This window comes from Alternaria ventricosa (genome assembly GCF_023758065.1).
Source record: "Alternaria ventricosa strain BMP 2768 chromosome Unknown scaffold_6, whole genome shotgun sequence".
In the NCBI taxonomy this organism is placed as follows: Eukaryota; Fungi; Ascomycota; class Dothideomycetes; order Pleosporales; family Pleosporaceae; genus Alternaria; species Alternaria ventricosa.
The window spans coordinates 406,836-424,154 of NW_026055686.1; the positions used below are offsets into that span (position 1 = coordinate 406,836).

The following is a 17,319-nucleotide window of genomic DNA, read 5'->3' on the forward strand; positions in this document are numbered from 1 at the left end:
ATGGCAGGCATCCGACGATGCACGTCGGCTTCTCTGCGCAACCTGAGGCACCATTCCCGCCCTCGCCACAGCCGTGCCAACACACGCTCTATATTCGTATTCTTGACTGCAGTGCCGGCTTCCGGTTGGCGCGTCGTCGGCCACCGCCACAGCGAATTGCCCATGCAGAGGCTTGATGCCAAGACACTGAAGGCCTGAAACCGGTGGGGTCTATTCACCATCCACCGACGAATATTACGCGGCCACCCATGCTGGCTCGGCGCTTGTTCCCCCTTTCAGCCCCAACGCCAATTACACGGCCAAAAATCCCTATTCCTTCTCGACGCTCTCTATCATGCCAAGAAAGCGTATCCGAGATGCCGTCTTTGCATGGGGGAACTTGCTTGCACCCTTGCATTCCACTTAACCTCCTTCTTGGTTCGATCCAACCCACACCAATGCAGCCTCTATAGCTGTCACTGTCGCTCATTTTTCTTCCTTCTCTTGGTCTTCCTATCATTCCTTGGGCCTGTTTCTCCCACCATCAGTCGTTGAGTCGTCTGAATGCATATGTCTTTCCTAGCAAAGGCCCCGTTATCGCTTGCGCGCGCCACCATCTCGAGCCTTGCTACTCCTCTGGAACCCGCCGCTGGTCCTGGCAAAATGGCTTCCAACAACCGCCAGAATGTTACCTGGGTTGAGGTGTGTAGTTATGACATGGTATGAAAGACATTTACTAACATGTATAGGGTGTTCGCGGAGTTGCTTCCTTCTGGGTCGTCGTAACACATTTATGCAGGGCTTGGGACTACAGCCTGTGGTCGCCACGAGACAACGAGAATGCGGCACCCCAACTACTGCAGCTACCTTTCCTCCGATTACCGTTCCAAGGCCGTATTGGAGTCACAATGTTTGCCTTCCTCACCGGTTACGTATGCGCCATCAAACCACTCCGACAGGCCAAATCCGGAAACATCCCAGCTGCACTCGAGACACTGGGCAAATCTGCTTTCCGCCGTCCACCGAGGCTGATTATGCCTGCGACTATTGCCCTGGTCATTGCGTGGTTCTTTGCCCAGCTGGGTGCTTTCGAGGTTGCGCACCTCAGCGACTCCCACTGGTTCCGCCGTTCCGTCCCGACCAACATTGGTGGTCTTGACACGGAAATCCCACGCTTAATCAAGAACTTCCAGACCTCATGGTCCGGCGCCAACAACGAATACGACGACCACCAGTGGGCTCTCTTGCCTCTGTTGCAGGGTGCTTTCCTCATCTACGTTCTCTTGTTCGCCACTGTTTTCATGAAGTTCCGCATGCGCCTCTTCACCTGTATGGTTCTGTTCCTGTGGTACTGGATGCGCACCAGCCCGGAAAAGGGTATGTATAGATATCTGAGTTCCTTGACTCTTAGCTGACATTGTTAGAAACCTTCGAGTGCCAATTCCTCTACGGTGTCATCCTCTGCGACCTCGGCTCCGAGAAAAGCTTCCGCGAATTCGTTAACAGCCGCGTAAAGGCCCGCCGCATCGCAACCGCCTTCCTCATCCTCCTCGGCTGGTACGTGGCGTGCTACCCTGGTGAGCACTGGGAGTGGTCGACTTGGTCTGTTCAGCTTAAGAACATCGGAGACTGGATCATTCCTCAAGGCGCGGCAAGCTACCCCAAGCGCTGGACAGCTATCGGGTGGGATCTGATGGTCACTGGAATCTGGCTATCGCCTTCCCTGCAGAGCATGTTCTCCAACAAGCTCTTCATGTGGGTTGGTCGCAACAGTTTCGCCGTATACCTTACCCACGGAACGGTTATGAAGGTCGGCCTTGCGCGCTTAATCTACGGATTCAGCACCGCACCCTACCACGTCGAACAGCCAAAGGACGGCCAGGGCGAGGCCATCGAGCACTACATTCCCCGGTCTACCAACTGGTTCGTCTGGGCCCTCGCTATCCCCATTTTCTTCGTCGTCGAATACACTATCGCCCATCTCTGGACCACCTACGTGGACGCACAGTGCGCGAAGGCCACCAAGTGGCTCGAGGACAAGATGTTTGAGAAGAACGAGGATGAGAAGCACGGCGCCGCGAACATGGCTTAAACCAACACAATGCGCAATATTCCAAGCATCAGGAGCTACAGACGAGAACCTCCTGCTCGATTTCCCTTGTTATCGGATTTTCATTTTTGGGTTACGATTTCCTTTGTCGGTTTCATCATCATCTGCGGATACCAATATTCGTCGCATTTCACGGAGTTTTTGGTGTCGAAGACAACAACCATCATAAAGCGTAGAGCTTTCTTTAGATGAAGCAAATGTTCTCGTGTCGCAACGACAAGATATATGCGACACTGTTTAGCGTAGCGAATAGCGAGTCGAAAGTTCAACAAATTATCTAATTCAAACACCACATCAACTCCAACATCTCTGCGCGATCCTCTTGCCAACGTGTTCTCATCTCAGCAGTAGCATCCGATCTTCATTAATGCGCGGTGAGACTGACAATTCCCCGCAGATCACAAACCCACGCAGCGATCCCAAATCTTGGCCGCCTCATTATGGAAAGTATCGCAGCAGACAAATCATGAAGCCCGAACAAATCAAATCAAATGTAAAAAAGACCGAGTTAATTACGCCATTGCAATCCCCGCTCCTCACCTCTTTCCGTCAAGGCTCAAGAACCCCATCCCTAATCCAATCTCCGCCTTTCCCCAATCGCCTCCATCGCAATCCTTCAATGACGTACCTATCCTGCACACGCTTGCGCAAGACCCTCTTTCCCGCAGGACAGACACTCTAGGCCAAGACCAAGAAATCCACAAGACATCACGAGCCACATGCACAACTTGTTAAGCTTATTGCCAAGCTCGCTGCTAAAATGCCGCGATGGTGCGAAGGGGGGCCTTTAGCCACAAAGGGTCTTCTTGGCGGAGGTTGGAACCGGCTGCTGCCGATTATTACCGCTAGCTGTGGCGGTGGGTGTTGTGTATGCGTGTGAGGGTGTGCGAGAGAATGCATGATGCCGTCGTGGCAGTGGGCGCGTGATGTTGTTGATCTTGAGTTGGAATGAGAGTGCTTTTCTGGCGCATGGCATGTGGTATTCCCAGCATCCGCGGTGGTATACCGATCTGGAAGGGTGTGGAGGCAGAACGAGCAGGGATGCATGGACTCGCGCTCTTTTGCAGTCTAGGCGGAGCAGACCCTGCGATGCGATTTTCTACCGAACGACGCTCTCAATGGTTTTTTTGCTCAACGACGTCATCTTCTTCTCCGCTTTCGCTAACGCGGAGAATGCCCTCGTTCAGATTGAGACGGTCCGTACGGATACATTAACGGTCGTATAGTGGGCCGTCGCATTATCCCGCACTTCTTCGTTACGCGCCGATACGAATGAGCAGGACGTGTCTTGGGTACTTGGCGGACGAGGTTTCGCATCGTTTCAGCTGCCTGAGCAGTTGCAAGGGAGTCTGAATGCACTCTGATATTGAGGAAAGGAACGCGCGTAGTTTGCTGAGTGAGATGCGGCCGCGTATGACCTGACGTTGTCTGTGGTGTCTTCGTACAACAGTTGTACAACACCAGCAAATACCTAGCTGCAAAGATGAGCTCGGAAGGGGTAAATGGCGACTAATGAATGGACAGGCAGCTTTCTGGAAAACAGACCACGACATATAGGCCAGAAGGGAACATCGTTTCAGAAGCACGAGGAAGTAAATATTTAGAGAGTAGGTGTATACTCTCCTAAGCTTAGTTGCACGTACTCTTCTCTCCGCAGTATCCCACACGTCCAACACTCATCACTATCTCTTCTCCCCGTTTCCTCACGAGGCCTCAATCCCTCGATCCATCAGCCTCTCAATTCCAATACTTGGGCCCGCCGTAATAAGTGCTACCATATATTTGGCCCCGCGGATTTACGCTGGGTAGTCGTCTCCGCTGCGGGTCACCGGTGTAATATCTGCGATCTCCCCCTTCTGGCATAATGGGAGCAAGTCTGAAGCCATTCCTTGGCATTTCAAATAGTCTGTCGTTTCGATAGTCGAATCGGTTTGAGCCTCGCATTTTCGATTGCGAGATGTTTGTGTTGAAGCCTGATGGCTGTTTGGTGGTAGTTATCTGTAGGTGTTGTTTAGGGATGGGGTATGGTGTAGAAGGCTTTGGTAGATCAAGGGACCTGTATGAATGCTTAGTGGCTTGCTTTGGGTATCGTGGACTATGGACTGTGGACTGTGGTATGAGAGAGGTAAGAGAAACATCGCCGCGCCGTTTTATACGCCTAGCTTCTTCAATACCGCAGCATGGAAGAGGACTGTGACGACTGCTCGCAGGAGGTATGTCGCAGCTATGTGTATGTTAACAGCTCTACACGCCTCTTATTGAAATCACCGAGGGCCGCTTTGTTGGCAACTTGGGTTTGAACAGGCAGCTCTTAGAATAGATACAACGCGATATTTTGGTGAGACAGGATCAGTAGATTCGAAGCACGTAAAGGTAGACATTTAGATAATGCAGGTGTGTATAAACTCATTCAAGCTAAGTTGAATACATTCTCCTCCTCGGTTCACCACACGTCCAGAACTCATTCCTTTCTCCTCTTCCTGCCTCCTCACAGTCCATCACTCCATCACCTCCAACCATAATTCCAACGACCGTTCATGATGCTCCTGTCATCTCTCACCCATATCTGGCCCCGCGTGTTCATACGGGGTAGTCGTCTCGACCCGTTAAAGTCTCCTCTATCCCCTCGGAATCCCGGCATCATGGGAGGAAGTCTGAGACCCTGCCTTGGCATTTCACTCAGGTTGTGGCGGGGATAAGCAGCTCGGCCTTCATAAGGGTTGATGGGCATTTTTTGGTCGCTGGAAGGCTACCTGGGAAGGTAGGCGTACTGTGGCTGAATGTGAGTTTGGTGTCGCTATGTGTGGTTGCTTTCTGGGTATGAGTAATGAGGCTTTGGTCGATGGAGTAAGTTGTATGCTGGCTTGGTTGCTTGCTTTGTGTACTGTGGATTGCGATATGAAGAAGGTTAGAAAAGCATCGCAGCGGCGATATATATGCCTGTCTTCATTCAATATTGCAGTGCGCATGAGAATCGCAACCACTGCTGGCGGAAGGTGTGCTGTTATCTTGTAGCCGTATGTATGCTGGTAGCTCTTCACGCACTCGGGTCAGGTCATCAAGGGCTGCTTCAAACAGTACTTGACACGGTGCCTTGTTTTCGTACGGACACGTCGGAATATTCAATGAAGCTGTATACAGTGCTTGACTGTTGGAAGTACGTTTGCTCAATATTAAACAACGTGTCTCCCTTGCTTCAATATCACTAATAGCAGAGTGAACTAATAAGACGAGGTAGCAACCTCGCAACACTAAGATAACGGGTTGAGGATGACTATAGGTATTGAATACTTCTGAGGCACCCGGACAAGCGGAGTAGAGAACGATCACCACATACATATAAACTCACAGTAGAAGCGAGTTTCGAGAACGTGAGAAGCATAAGCTGAGATAGTTTGATATCATCACATTACAGAACACCCCCGCGCCTTCTTCCTTTCCGCTCTCCTAGCAAAGCCTGCAAACACGTGAAGCACATCACATTCAGTGTTACCCCTCGACTTCCCATCTACCTCGGAGGTCCAGGCCCTAACCATCTCCCCGATGCGCTCCACCCATATCCCTGTCCGCCTCCCCCAGGGTAACCTCTTGGCCCATACGATGATGAGCCGGGGGGGAATAAGCCAGGAAACTGCGATCGCGGACCAGGCAGAGGTCCCCGAGGAAAGTCTTGCTGTCCGCTGTAACGAAACCGTTGATCTTGTTGGAATCGCTTGAAGTACTCCATTTCCCCTATCAGGTCTTCGTAGGAGTCGCGTGGCATGTTTATTGGGGTTGCTGGGTAATAGGGCTTGAGGGTACTGTGTTGTGTTGTGTTGACTGGTTGGCTTGGGTATAGTAGTAGAGTTTTGCTTTGGATGCTGGAGCGTAGAGAGTAAGGAGGAGGTGTTGCGAAATACTTTATATGCCGCATTGTTGGTGAAGAGCGTTGGACGCGGAACGAATGTATTGTAGGCGGTTGTGCAGTGAACGCAGTCGTTGGTATTCGTGAAGATGTATAGCGGAGGTTGGGTAGAACAATGTGACATTGTGTAGAGATAGAGAGGACGCGAAGGAAGCCTTGTTACAGCCTCTATAACGATAAAAATCAGCATTTTGAGGCTAGACATACAAGTTATATATGCCAAAGCACGCCTCAATCTTGTGCACGAAAAAAGACGGAACAGGTCTGCAGACTACATCAGCATAAGAACATGCAATGTAGGTAGGCTAGCATTCATATAGGCTCTTGAATCTTCAGTTTTACCATGAGCTGACGTGCCCTTGCCCTTCCAGAGTTCATGCTCTCAATCAAGTGACACGACATAACCTCAACTTAGCTGTGCACCGCCTTACAGTTCTTCGCTTTACAGTCGTCTCTGTCCACCATGTAGCTTCTGTCATCCTCGAAACCACATACCCAGTATCCATCTTCTTCAAAGTGGCGCCTCATATGCTTTCCCCATTGCTCTTCGTCCATGGCTCCGGCCCATATACCCTCGTATTCCCAACATATCAAACAACTTCGCCTTTCAATTCCATTTTTTGTGCTAGCTGGCAAATGCGATTCAAGCACAAAGGAACATGAGAGTCCTTGATGAGCTGGCCGGTCTTGAGTGTAAGACCTGGGATAGAACAACTTGACTGAGAGGCCACAGTATGAACATTTGTGTTGATCCTCTTGATCCCAGAAGAGATCTTTGCTTCCATCACGGCGTAAAGCGATAGCTCCGGGACAGAAACCAGGGTTCATGCCGAGGAGGTGTTTGATGCACATTGACCAGGTTCGTTTCTTGCGGCGACAAGGCAACTTCGGTAGTATGCGAGCGCATGTTGCGAGTGGATGTATTTGTCGACTCGGTGTTTGTCCGGAACCAACACGTAGAATTTCGCTCTCGCCTTCTCTGAGTTCAATCGTCTTGTCAAGGGTACCGTGCGGTTCAAGGCCGTTCCGCCGTTCAATCTCGAAACCACGTGCGTCTTCGTTATTCTCGATGTATGCATTTGATACACGCACTCCACCATCCGAGCGCTCGCCGTCCAAAAACTCATACTCGCCTTCGGGACCATCGCCATCATGTCCGTCCTGTGATCCAGAGTCTTCTTGAGCGTATACCTCATCATGGCCATTTGGTCCAGCGCCTTCGTGCGCAAGCCAGTATGCTACGCGAATGGCACTTCCTCTAAGTTCTGCTGGGGTACTGGAATATCTGGTGCTGGGGGTAGGGGTGGTATAGTGGGATGAATGACCGAGAGTCGATGAGTAGGGTGGTGGAGGACTCCGGGTATTGTCCATGGCGACGATTTGGCTTGATCTTCTCGATCCTTGAAGTTGCATTCCTAGGCTTTGGTAGATGCGAAGCCGGGGGAAGGCGAATATCTTATGGAGGATATCAGTCGTTGAATGGCGGGGTGAGTGATCTAATGTGCGCGAAACCCGTATGGGACAGGTCGTTTGAAGCGAATGTGTCTACCATGGTACACCCGCCCTACGTACCCTTATCCCTCCAACACAGTCCCTTCCAATCCTCTCTTATCTCAATCCACGCGTCTAACCCCCACAACTCTATTCAACCTAGCCTCCACCCCTTCAAGCACCCCCCTCAAATCTTCAACATCTCTCCCAATATTTGACACCATACTAAACACCTGGCCCACTTCATGCGCCGTCCGCCTACCCTCCACTCTACTTAACACCGTACTAAGGTTAATCACATCAGCCTTCCTCCGCACCCACAACCAACGATGATGAAGATCGCAGTTGGCGTATTCCAAACCCAGACGGTTACTATTGCGCATGTGCCTAGCTGGAGGAGATTCATCGTCATCGGAGTGCGGGTAGTATTGCGCTGCGTATGGCGACTTTTCAGATGGAAGAGGTGTAGATTGAGTGGACCATTGCGCCGAGTCCTGGGACTGGTGTTCTGGTTTCAGAAAGGGATACTCGAGATCTCGGAACTTTTGAATGAGGTCACGGATGGTGACGCGCATCACACTCAATGCTTCTTCTTCGCCGCTTGAGCGCATACTCTGCATGTCGCGGTCGAAGTGCATGGTCCTTCGTTTGCCGCCTCCCCTTCCTCGTCTGATTCGTTTTCGAGTCTCGTTCCCGGTTTTGCCACTGCCGTATCCGCCGTAATACTCTTCGGAATCACTTCTTGCGCTGGGACCGTGGCTTTCGTCTCTCCGTACGTTCCTCAGTCTCTTTCTCACTCTTCTCAAATGCCTTCTTTCTTCCAACAGTCCTTGCTTCAGGCTTGACAACATATTCTTGATCTCTTGTGGTGCGGCATTGAAGGTCACTAGATTCGACCAAGAAACTTTAAGTAAGGTGGCGAGCGTAAAGGTAAAGGAGATGAAGCCGAAGATGGTCGATATCATGGATAGTGGGGAGAAGGCTGTGTGGGATATTGTCACACCCATCTCGCAGTCTATGTCGCCTGAGGGATCAGTGCTAGTAGTGCTGAGTAAGCCTGGTTCGTGGAAGGTGGAGGTCGTGGTACAGTTGCAAGTCGTCGATGAATTGGACCAATGGGCGCCTACGCAACAAGAGATGTTTGTTTGGGTTCTGGTTGCACGGAAATGTCGGCAGCAGGCGTTGTCTACGTCTGCAAGACAACCTCCGTCTGGAATTGTTTCCAAACGTCACGATTTGATCAGGGCAGGTCCCCACGGTTGCTGGCGCCGACCCAATCATTTGTAAGCGGAAATAGACTGACTGATGCTATGGTCAGCTAAGCTGACACATTCAAGTACGATGGAAATGGCTTTCTTCCCTTTGTATTGAGCGTATTTGTAAGGCGAATAGATTGACCATGATGTCGTTTGCTGCCTTCACGATGCCAAATGGAAGCAGATGTTGGGCCTGGGTGACAACCGAAGACCGCGTCTTTGAATGTCTACATTCGCTCTTGCGAATCTACTCAATTGGTAGATACTACCAGGTATCGTACACTTCTATATCTATACACGTCTAGAACTTGTAGACCTGGTCCTTGCTGTAGCCAAGCTCCTTCAGCATTCCGTCAAGCTCGCCCTGATCGGACGGGCTTTTCTTGCCTCCGCTGATAGCCTTGTACATGCCCGGTGGTCCACATACGAACAGCTTGATCTTCTCGCCTTCCTTGGGCTCAGGCAGAACAGTCTTCAAGAGTTCCTTGGTAACGTGTCCCTTGCCGCCTTGCCATGACTCCGGTGGGTTGTCCAGAACGTAGAAAGCGCGGAAGCGCTGGGGGTATGTGTTCTCCAACTCCTCCCACTCGCGCTTCAACAGAATGTCCTCCTCTGAAACGTTGCCGTAGATGAGCGTAACCTTGGTCTTGTCCTCGGGGTTGCGGAAGATGTGTCGTGCGGTTTGCCACATGGGTGTGATACCGGTGCCACCAGCGATCAGGGCAATGTGCTCGTGCATGTTGGGCTGTGAAAGAGGTTTCAATGTTAGTGCTTGTTTCACAACTAGGCTATCGAGGAGGCTCGTACCTTCCATTGGAACTTGGGGATAGGTCCCTTGATGTCTAGCCGTTGGCCTGGCTCCATGTTGTGCATGTGCTGAGACATGGGGCCGTTGGGGTAGGCCTTGATGATGAAGTCGACAGAGCCCTTCTGGTCCACGTCGCTAATTGGGGTGTATGGTCGGATGACTGGCTTCTGCATCTCGGGGCCCTTGTACTTGGTAATAACGGCCGCTATGTTCAGTCAGCATGTGCGGTGATGGAGAAATTCTGCTGATAGACATACATGCGACAGGCAAACCGCTCTCCATGTCCTCCTCTGGCAGCTTGAAGCGCAGCTTCTTGGTGTTGTGGTTGACGACTTCGATGTTCTCTAGCGCAAGCGACACGAAACCCTGGTCGCCTCCAGTGAAGGCCTTCTTGACGGCGCCGGTGGAAGAGGGGATCTTGTTGGCCTCTTCTGATGGCGGCGCATTGCCCTTCTGCCCTGACGGCGCGTCGCCGCCCCTCATGAACAAGTAGGCACCGGCGAGACCGGCAGCGCCGATACCCGTGTAGAGGATGCCATTGTTGCCGCTCTTGGGCGCCTCAGATGCGTAACGGCGGACTTGCTATTTTCTGTCAACCTCCAAAACTGACATTGGCGATTTGTAATCTCAAATCAGACGGAAATGTGAGCGCATACCTGGTGCAGCGTCTTGGCTGGGCGGAATACCTGTCTAGCAAACATGGCGAGACGAATTGGTATGAGAAGAGGGGAATGAGGATAGAATTGAGGTGTTTGCAAGAACAAGCGTTATCCGGGTGCAGGTGCTAACGACGGAGCTCATCGTACGCTAGCGCCAAGCAGTAAACGTCATCGCTCTTTGCCGGCCCGTCCGAACTCAACACTCATCCGTCTCCCAGTATATCTTTAACAGACGTGCGATAGTCTATACTACGCTCATCATGCCTAATTGAATGTCTCCGAGACTGTCTACGGCATATCGTACAGCAGTATTCGGCACTCTATACAACAGCTATGGTAGAGGACGAGAAAGGCCGCTCCGCCCGGGATCCATCAGCGACAGATTGAGCATGTTTCTTCGGCACCTTGAGAAATGGACACAATGCGCGGCACTAAGCATCAACTGAACAATATACACACTAGGCATCTCGCGACGAGCTGCTGACTGACGAGGCCTCTGGAGATCCTGTCGGCTATGCAGGAGAATAGCGATGCAAGCAATATGGCGAGGCACATCGCATACACCCCAATACGTAACCCGGACCTGTCGCGCCACGTTCGCGGAAGCCTGTGTCGGAATCGCCATCAGCACGGTATTTGTTCAGGCTGGGCGCGTTACATGTTTAACAATACCGGACGGACTAGGTTGACATTGTCGCATTATGCTGTTCACAATGGGTCAGCTGCTCACGCAGTACCTCTGAATCCGCACCTTTCGACTCTGGTCGCTCTGAACATCGCCCCTCAGAAGCCTATAGAAGGTAGAAACAGCGAGCAGTCGGATCTGCAATGGTAGAGACCGCGTGTCCTTAATGGCACAGACTGGACCCTGGCGACAAGTGAAGGGGAGAAGCTCGGTCCAGCCAGCTCACAGTGACCGTCGGACCCTACTATGTCATTTCGGCTGCCACAGATCTCTCAACTACGACCCTTTCTTCGCTGTTTTCTTTATTAACCTCCGGTACAAATATACAGCGTTTCTCTAACGATGTGGACTTGAACACCTTTAGGCGCCTATCCATGAACAAGTGCATTTCGCATACTTTTTGGGTCGGTAGAACGCGTTAAGCGAACCATCAACTGTCGCTCTCAGACCGCTGGTCGCAATCGAACCCCACGAAGAAACACGATTTACTTACTGGCCGGAGCCAGCATTACTGCCGGTACACAGAGTTCCCAATCGCGTCGACATGGCCTCGCAGTTTCCCACACTAGCATCAATGCAGCAACCATGCGAGCACAACTATACTTATGCACCGAATCTTATCCCTGACTCAGCAATTTCAGTCTGCGCAGTGTGCATCACAGAGGCTCGCATCGGTGAAGTAAAGTTCGCGACATATGCGTTGGCTCGCCGCGGTGGTATTTTCGAATCCTCAAAAGCAGGGCCAGAGCTACGTACGAATGGTATCGATGACCTAGGCTGGATGTCACACAAGGATTGCACAGGTCGGTGGAAGAAGGCAAAACTCGATTGTTGGAGACTTGTTGCGACCCTGGAGAATCTACGAGATGAACAGTTCGACATGGCTGAGGAGTGGGGAGTCGACGAGGCACTGTATATTTGGGAACTAGCAAGAGACGAATGTTGGAAGGTGCCCGGCTGTCAATATTTGGAATACCCCGCTTCGAAAGAGGTGGAATTGACATCACAATCGCCGGCTATTCAGACTGTCTCGGAGCCTACACCCCAGGAAGAAGAAGATTCTGATGGCAGTTGGGAGAAGGTCAAGCGCAGGTGGAAGAGGAGATCTCAGCAGATCTCGTTGCCAGACAACGACGGAACGCTGGATGTCGATCAGGTGAATCTAAAAGAGATGGAAGGAGTCAACAATAGGCTAGCAGATGCAAGGTCGACACCCAAGAACCGCTTCGACACTATCGTCAAAAGCAGTAGAAGCGCCACCACAATAGCTGTCGCACAAGCCGTGAACAGGTCTAAATGCTTACTCAGAGGGAACACAAAACAAGTAAGGATATCTCCCTCGCTGCCTCTAGTCAACTTAGCGGCTGACTTTCTACAACAGTCCGCTTCTCCCCCTTGCAAATCGGTCAGTATCGACGCGCAAGCTACTATCCTCCCTTGCGATTACACCCCAGCTACAACAATGTCACACCACGAGCACACAGTCATAGAGCGAAGCCGCAACCGCCCCACTTACAGTCGAAGTTCCCGTTTCTACACGCCCTCATGCTGGGCGAGTCCAGAGGGCTACGAGAAAGATGACACCAGTCTTTCCAAGAGCTCTTGGGCGACTGTTGATCAGCTCCAAAGGGAGTTCGCGGGTCTGGAGGCGGACTCTGAGAAGAAAGAAGAGGTGCTTACTGAAAGAGCTGAGGAAGCTGCCGCTGAGCAAGACAAGAAGGCTAACTTGAGGAAAGTAAAAGACAAGGCCTTTCGGGCACGGCGACCGCCATGGCAAGGAGAGAGGCTCTTTCATGATAGCTGGCAGGGTGCTGAGCTTCTTCACATGAGAGACTACTTCAAGAAGGCACTCGCTGAGGATGCCAATCTGTCATCGCTGAGTCAATCGCATCGCAAGGCATTGACGAGGGGTCTTCATGACTGCGGTAGTGCGTTGATGCGCGAGGAGAAGCAGAAGGAGAAGAAATGGGTGGATGCGGAGAGTGAACGATAGGCGGTACGTGGCATTGTTTGCGGTATCTGTGAAGAATAAGAGGAAAGGGTGGACAGAGACGTACCTGTATGCGACCAAACGTTGAAAATAGCTATGCATTCCTCGATACGCCGTCGCGAAGTACGATTATAGGTACATGTCGCTGTTCCTCCAAAAAATACGGACTACGCTGTCCCTACCTTTTGTCACACTTTCTGGCCCGTCAAGTGCAAGTTCCATCACTGCTCCGAGGTATAAAGTTCCCACCGCTACACGCAGCTACAACCTCACCAAAAACCTCACACATTATACAGGAAAGTCATACCACACGCTCAACACAAGCATCTAAGCTAGCAAAAGGAACACTTATTCGTTCTACTACATACACAACACTCCACGGCCTTGCATCTCACTATCATCCTTGAGGGTTACCTACAAGCACATACGCCAAACAAACCATGCCCCACTCCCCGTATCCCCAAAGAGGCGAACAGCGCTTGGTTGAGCGATATGGTCATACGCCCCGGCATGAGCTTCCCAACAACGGCCTAGGTCTCGCCCCCATCAGAGAACCCGATGTCCATGGTAAAGTCACTCTGCCAGGCCCTCACACTCGATGGTTCAATGATACAGACCATGCTAGCGGCGTAAATCGCGATACAGATCACTGGCATGGAGGAGGTCAGTGGGATAAGTACAAGTCGCCAAACATGGGTGGAAGTGGATGGGGACCTAGGTGAAGAATGGGATGGAGTAGCGTTGAACTTGGTTGAGAGCTGTTAAACAGCCTATTGGAAGAAATCTAGTCGCTATTAATACACTCATTCCCTGACTCAGTGCCTATATTGAGATACCTGGTAGACCGACATAGGGGCCCGACCTAGAGGAGAGAATGAAAAGACACCTCGGTGTTTGCCCGCAGGACTCACCGCTTCAACAATTCGACAACATTCCACTTTAACCAAAGAGCAAACAAGGAACTTACGTCGATAAGAATGGGTTATTATTCGTATATAGTATCAAGGTCGTAAACTTGGCAATAGGCGTCATGAGAGCGGTAGAGATAGTAAGAAGGTATACACAGAAGCGAATATGCAGGATCCGTAATCTACAACATGCGATGAAACTATGCTGGGACCGAATGATACGCGCACTGAAGAGAGCGTTGGGGGTATATGGCGGAAATAGAAGAAAAGTGCCCATCCAAATAACACCCATGATCTGAAAAAGTGTCCAAGATCCGAAACGAAAAAGATCCATGCGTAAAGTACGTTAGGCGTTGATTATGAGGTTGCGCTGACTGGTATCTTCAGGATAGGCCCCAAAGACGAAGCGATAGAGCTCGCGCAGCCACTTGAATGACTCACTGCGGCCCAGCCATTGCACCGATCGTCCAATCTCAAGTGCCGTCAGCCTGCGGAGTGGTTGAGTGTGTACGCTTCGTAGGGTCGGATCTGCAAGAACAAGTTTTCGGTAGCTCTCGAACAATTGACTTTGCCACGTCTCGGCGCCGAAGCTGTTGGACGGTAAGGCACGAATAAAGTCTGGAAGGGGGATCTGGCGGTTATAGCCTGTGTTGATGGCTGCCTTGATGATCAACCCTTTCAGGCGGACCAGATTGGCATCCTCTCGACCAGCGGTGGCGGTAGAGGAAGTGTGTTGTGAGGCGTCAGAGTATGTGGAAAGGTTGGAGGAAGCAGATGACCAACGGTCATGAGTCCGTGTCATGCCAGCTTCTGGGCCGAGGACAAGTATGTTTGGCACGTTGGGCTCGTCTGCGGGCGAGAATTCTTCGCGGTCATCAAAGATGGTTGTTGGTGTCTCTGGCTGCATTGGCGTCGCGTTTCTCGATTGAATGGCCGAATGATACGACTCGTTGACACTGGAGGATCGCCCAGACCGCTCTGAATACGCAGTCTGGGAGCGATGTGTCATGGAACTGCGACCGACCGAGAAGGCATACTGAGTGGGTCGTGGAGTGCCGCGATCAGGCCGCACCTGCGTCCAGCCTTCACGGAACAAGTCACACAACTCCCAACACGCCTGGATTGCCGAGCCCAGCAGTTCCTCGTCGGCTGGCTTGCCATCCCGGCTGTTTTGGCGGAGACTGAAAAGCATTTCTGCCAGTGACCAGCATGCATGGAGCAATGAATCGGTCTCTTCTGGAAGAGAAGTACGCTGCTTCATTAAGCGATGGCATAACGTCAAGTAGAAATCCAGGGTGCGTTCACGGAATGTTTCGGGTAGCGTGCGATCATGGGCGTTGTAGAGGTGGTTGTTCAACTCAAAGCTAACTCTGAGCACCGAATCAGAAGCCTCATCGCCGCGTTGACGCACGTCGAATAGTGCCTGACAAAAGTCGCGGCAAAGCTCCAGTGTCGGTCGAATCTGCGTGGAGGGGTTCTCCTCTCTACTTTCGTAGAGCTTCTGGCAAAGCCGCCAACATGTTCTCCATGCATGCTCCTGCATATCAGGGCTTCCACCGGAATAGTGGAACATGCGTGTTCTGTGGTGTTGGCTCAATTTGGCCAGCGAGTTGCAGAGTGTCCAGCATTCGTCCAGTGCGCTTCGCAGAGCAGCCACTTCCTTCTCCGACTCTTGGATGCCGTGGATCGCCTGGCCCATCGTTTGGGTGCCGATGGACATGGACTCGCCGTCTTGCGATTGTGATGACTGGCTGTCATCCTGTTCGATGACGGAGCTTGCAGAAGAATCCGTGGTAGCATGGTCGTCGTACTCGGCGATATCTGTGCATGTTAGCGCGTTTGCCTTGGTAGATGCACGGAAACGTACCCGCGAGATTCACGCTTTTGCGAACGCTACGCCGTCTCAGGTCCTCCTCAAAATCTTGTCTTGTCTGGGCACGCGGCGTGCTGCGGTCGGTAACTGAGTTGGACACGGCGGTATCAATGGGCGTAGTGTAGGCAGAAGATGTGTGCTTGTCCTCGACATCCGGAAGCATGTTGGCTTCAGGCGTTGACGGCGATACGACAGCGGTGTTATCTGACGTGTCTGCGCTCGACGACCCGCCAGACGTCATCCGGTTCTGGTTCTGGTTCCCACGTCAGCCATGTAGTGCAACCATAACAGAAGGGCACTCACGAATTGTTTAAAGGTGTCGGGCGCATGGATGACAGACGGCGGGGCATCGTCCGAGTCAGCCCTGCGCACGGCGGTGTTCAGCTTATGGGTATGGGGCTGTCACAGGTCAGATGAGTGCAGGCAGGCGCCGTGGAGGTGGTGATAAGATACCTTTGCGGGCCCGTCCTGGCTCGCCGGGCTCACTATGTCGTCAGTGCCCGGCGATCTGATATCGCTCATGCCATCTTCGCTTGCACTTGGGTGATTGACCTGGGCATCGTCTTCGATCTGTAGTGGGGTCAGCCCCGCGCGTTCGTATATCCACCCACGACGCGACGTACCTCAGTGTGGTCAGTATGGCTCGTGCCGTTGCTGTCGACGGGCGAGGGGTCGACGGTCGCCGGGTATGGGCTGGGCGGTGGTTGCAGGTGGTCGGAAGTGTGCCCTGAGGATCTTGGGGAGTCCATGTTAGCGGGCAGTCGCCAATGCTCTGGCAGCGAGGGCGTCGCACCTATTTGAGAAGACGTGGGCAAAGGTGCCCGGTGAGCTGGGCGAGTCTGTGTAGGGGCTGAATGCCGACATGGACTTTAGGCCACTCGGTGACGGCATGAGCTGCGTCGCGGTTGCCATGCCTCGCGCTGTTCTTGAGGAAGGCACAACAGAGGCTGCGCCAGGACTGCGCCGGATCTACGCTGCGGTGGGCAGGAACAATCGCGGGTGGTCTCGCGATGGGCTGCCTATCACTCAGACGACGAGGTTGGCGAGGCTGAGCGGCGGGTCACGAATCAGAAGGGAAGGCGCGAAAAGGGTGGGCGGCGGGCGAGCGCTTGCGTCTAAGGAAAGAAGGACGGGACGAGGCTTATCAGAGCAGGCCAGCTGCCGGGAAGAGGCTCAAGGTGCTTGGTGCAGAGAGGTGTCGTTGTTTGTTTCAACACTGCGACTCTGCCTCGGTGGAGACTCTCAGCGCAGACAGGCGGCAGACGGCGTCAATCGTGTACCTAGCAGCAGCAGCGAACTGCTCGCCCGCCCGTGCACTACGCCCGCTTACAACACCTGTCCGTTCACCACCACCACTGGGCGCCGCAGACGAATCGCCGCCCTGGGTCCTGCTAAGCTTCAGGGATGCACTGCAGCTTAAGCGCCCAAACCCACGCTAGATGGCGGGCGTGGTCAGCGATCCCGCGCCGTGCGTGCCAGAGACACGACACTGGATCCTCTAGAACAGCCATCGCTACCAGCCTGGCTCCCTCTTCCGTCTGCTGGTGCGAACCACTCCGATCCATTGTCCTACCTGATGCCGTCCCGCGGAAAACAAACGGCTGCGCGGCCCTCCAAGGTGTAGGTAAGCAGCCCCTTGGCATCATCTATTCACCC

General features: G+C 52.5%; 4 protein-coding genes across 4 annotated transcripts; 2 read left to right on the forward strand and 2 right to left on the reverse strand.

Annotated features, from left to right (window-relative positions):
* Positions 1-549: 549 nt before the first annotated feature.
* On the forward strand, positions 550-2,071 carry J4E93_004223 (uncharacterized protein; the record flags this gene model as incomplete). Its single annotated transcript, XM_049342151.1, has 3 exons — positions 550-681; positions 729-1,356; positions 1,404-2,071. 3 exons carry the CDS (start codon positions 550-552, stop codon positions 2,069-2,071), a joined length of 1,428 nt encoding a protein of 475 aa, XP_049200303.1.
* Positions 2,072-9,041: 6,970 nt separating this feature from the next.
* MCR1 (NADH-cytochrome b5 reductase) lies at positions 9,042-10,249 on the reverse strand (the record flags this gene model as incomplete). The annotated part of the gene is made up of 4 exons (XM_049342152.1): positions 9,042-9,485; positions 9,548-9,753; positions 9,806-10,130; positions 10,205-10,249. The coding sequence occupies 4 exons, from the start codon at positions 10,247-10,249 to the stop codon at positions 9,042-9,044; spliced, it is 1,020 nt and encodes a 339-aa protein (XP_049200304.1).
* Positions 10,250-11,466: 1,217 nt separating this feature from the next.
* Positions 11,467-12,885, forward strand: J4E93_004225 (uncharacterized protein; the record flags this gene model as incomplete). Its single annotated transcript, XM_049342153.1, has 1 exon — positions 11,467-12,885. The coding sequence occupies one exon, from the start codon at positions 11,467-11,469 to the stop codon at positions 12,883-12,885; it is 1,419 nt and encodes a 472-aa protein (XP_049200305.1).
* A 1,251-nt stretch (positions 12,886-14,136) lies between these two features.
* J4E93_004226 (uncharacterized protein) lies at positions 14,137-16,575 on the reverse strand (the record flags this gene model as incomplete). Its single annotated transcript, XM_049342154.1, has 6 exons — positions 14,137-15,611; positions 15,658-15,910; positions 15,967-16,062; positions 16,117-16,233; positions 16,287-16,398; positions 16,457-16,575. The coding sequence occupies 6 exons, from the start codon at positions 16,573-16,575 to the stop codon at positions 14,137-14,139; spliced, it is 2,172 nt and encodes a 723-aa protein (XP_049200306.1).
* Positions 16,576-17,319: the final 744 nt, after the last annotated feature.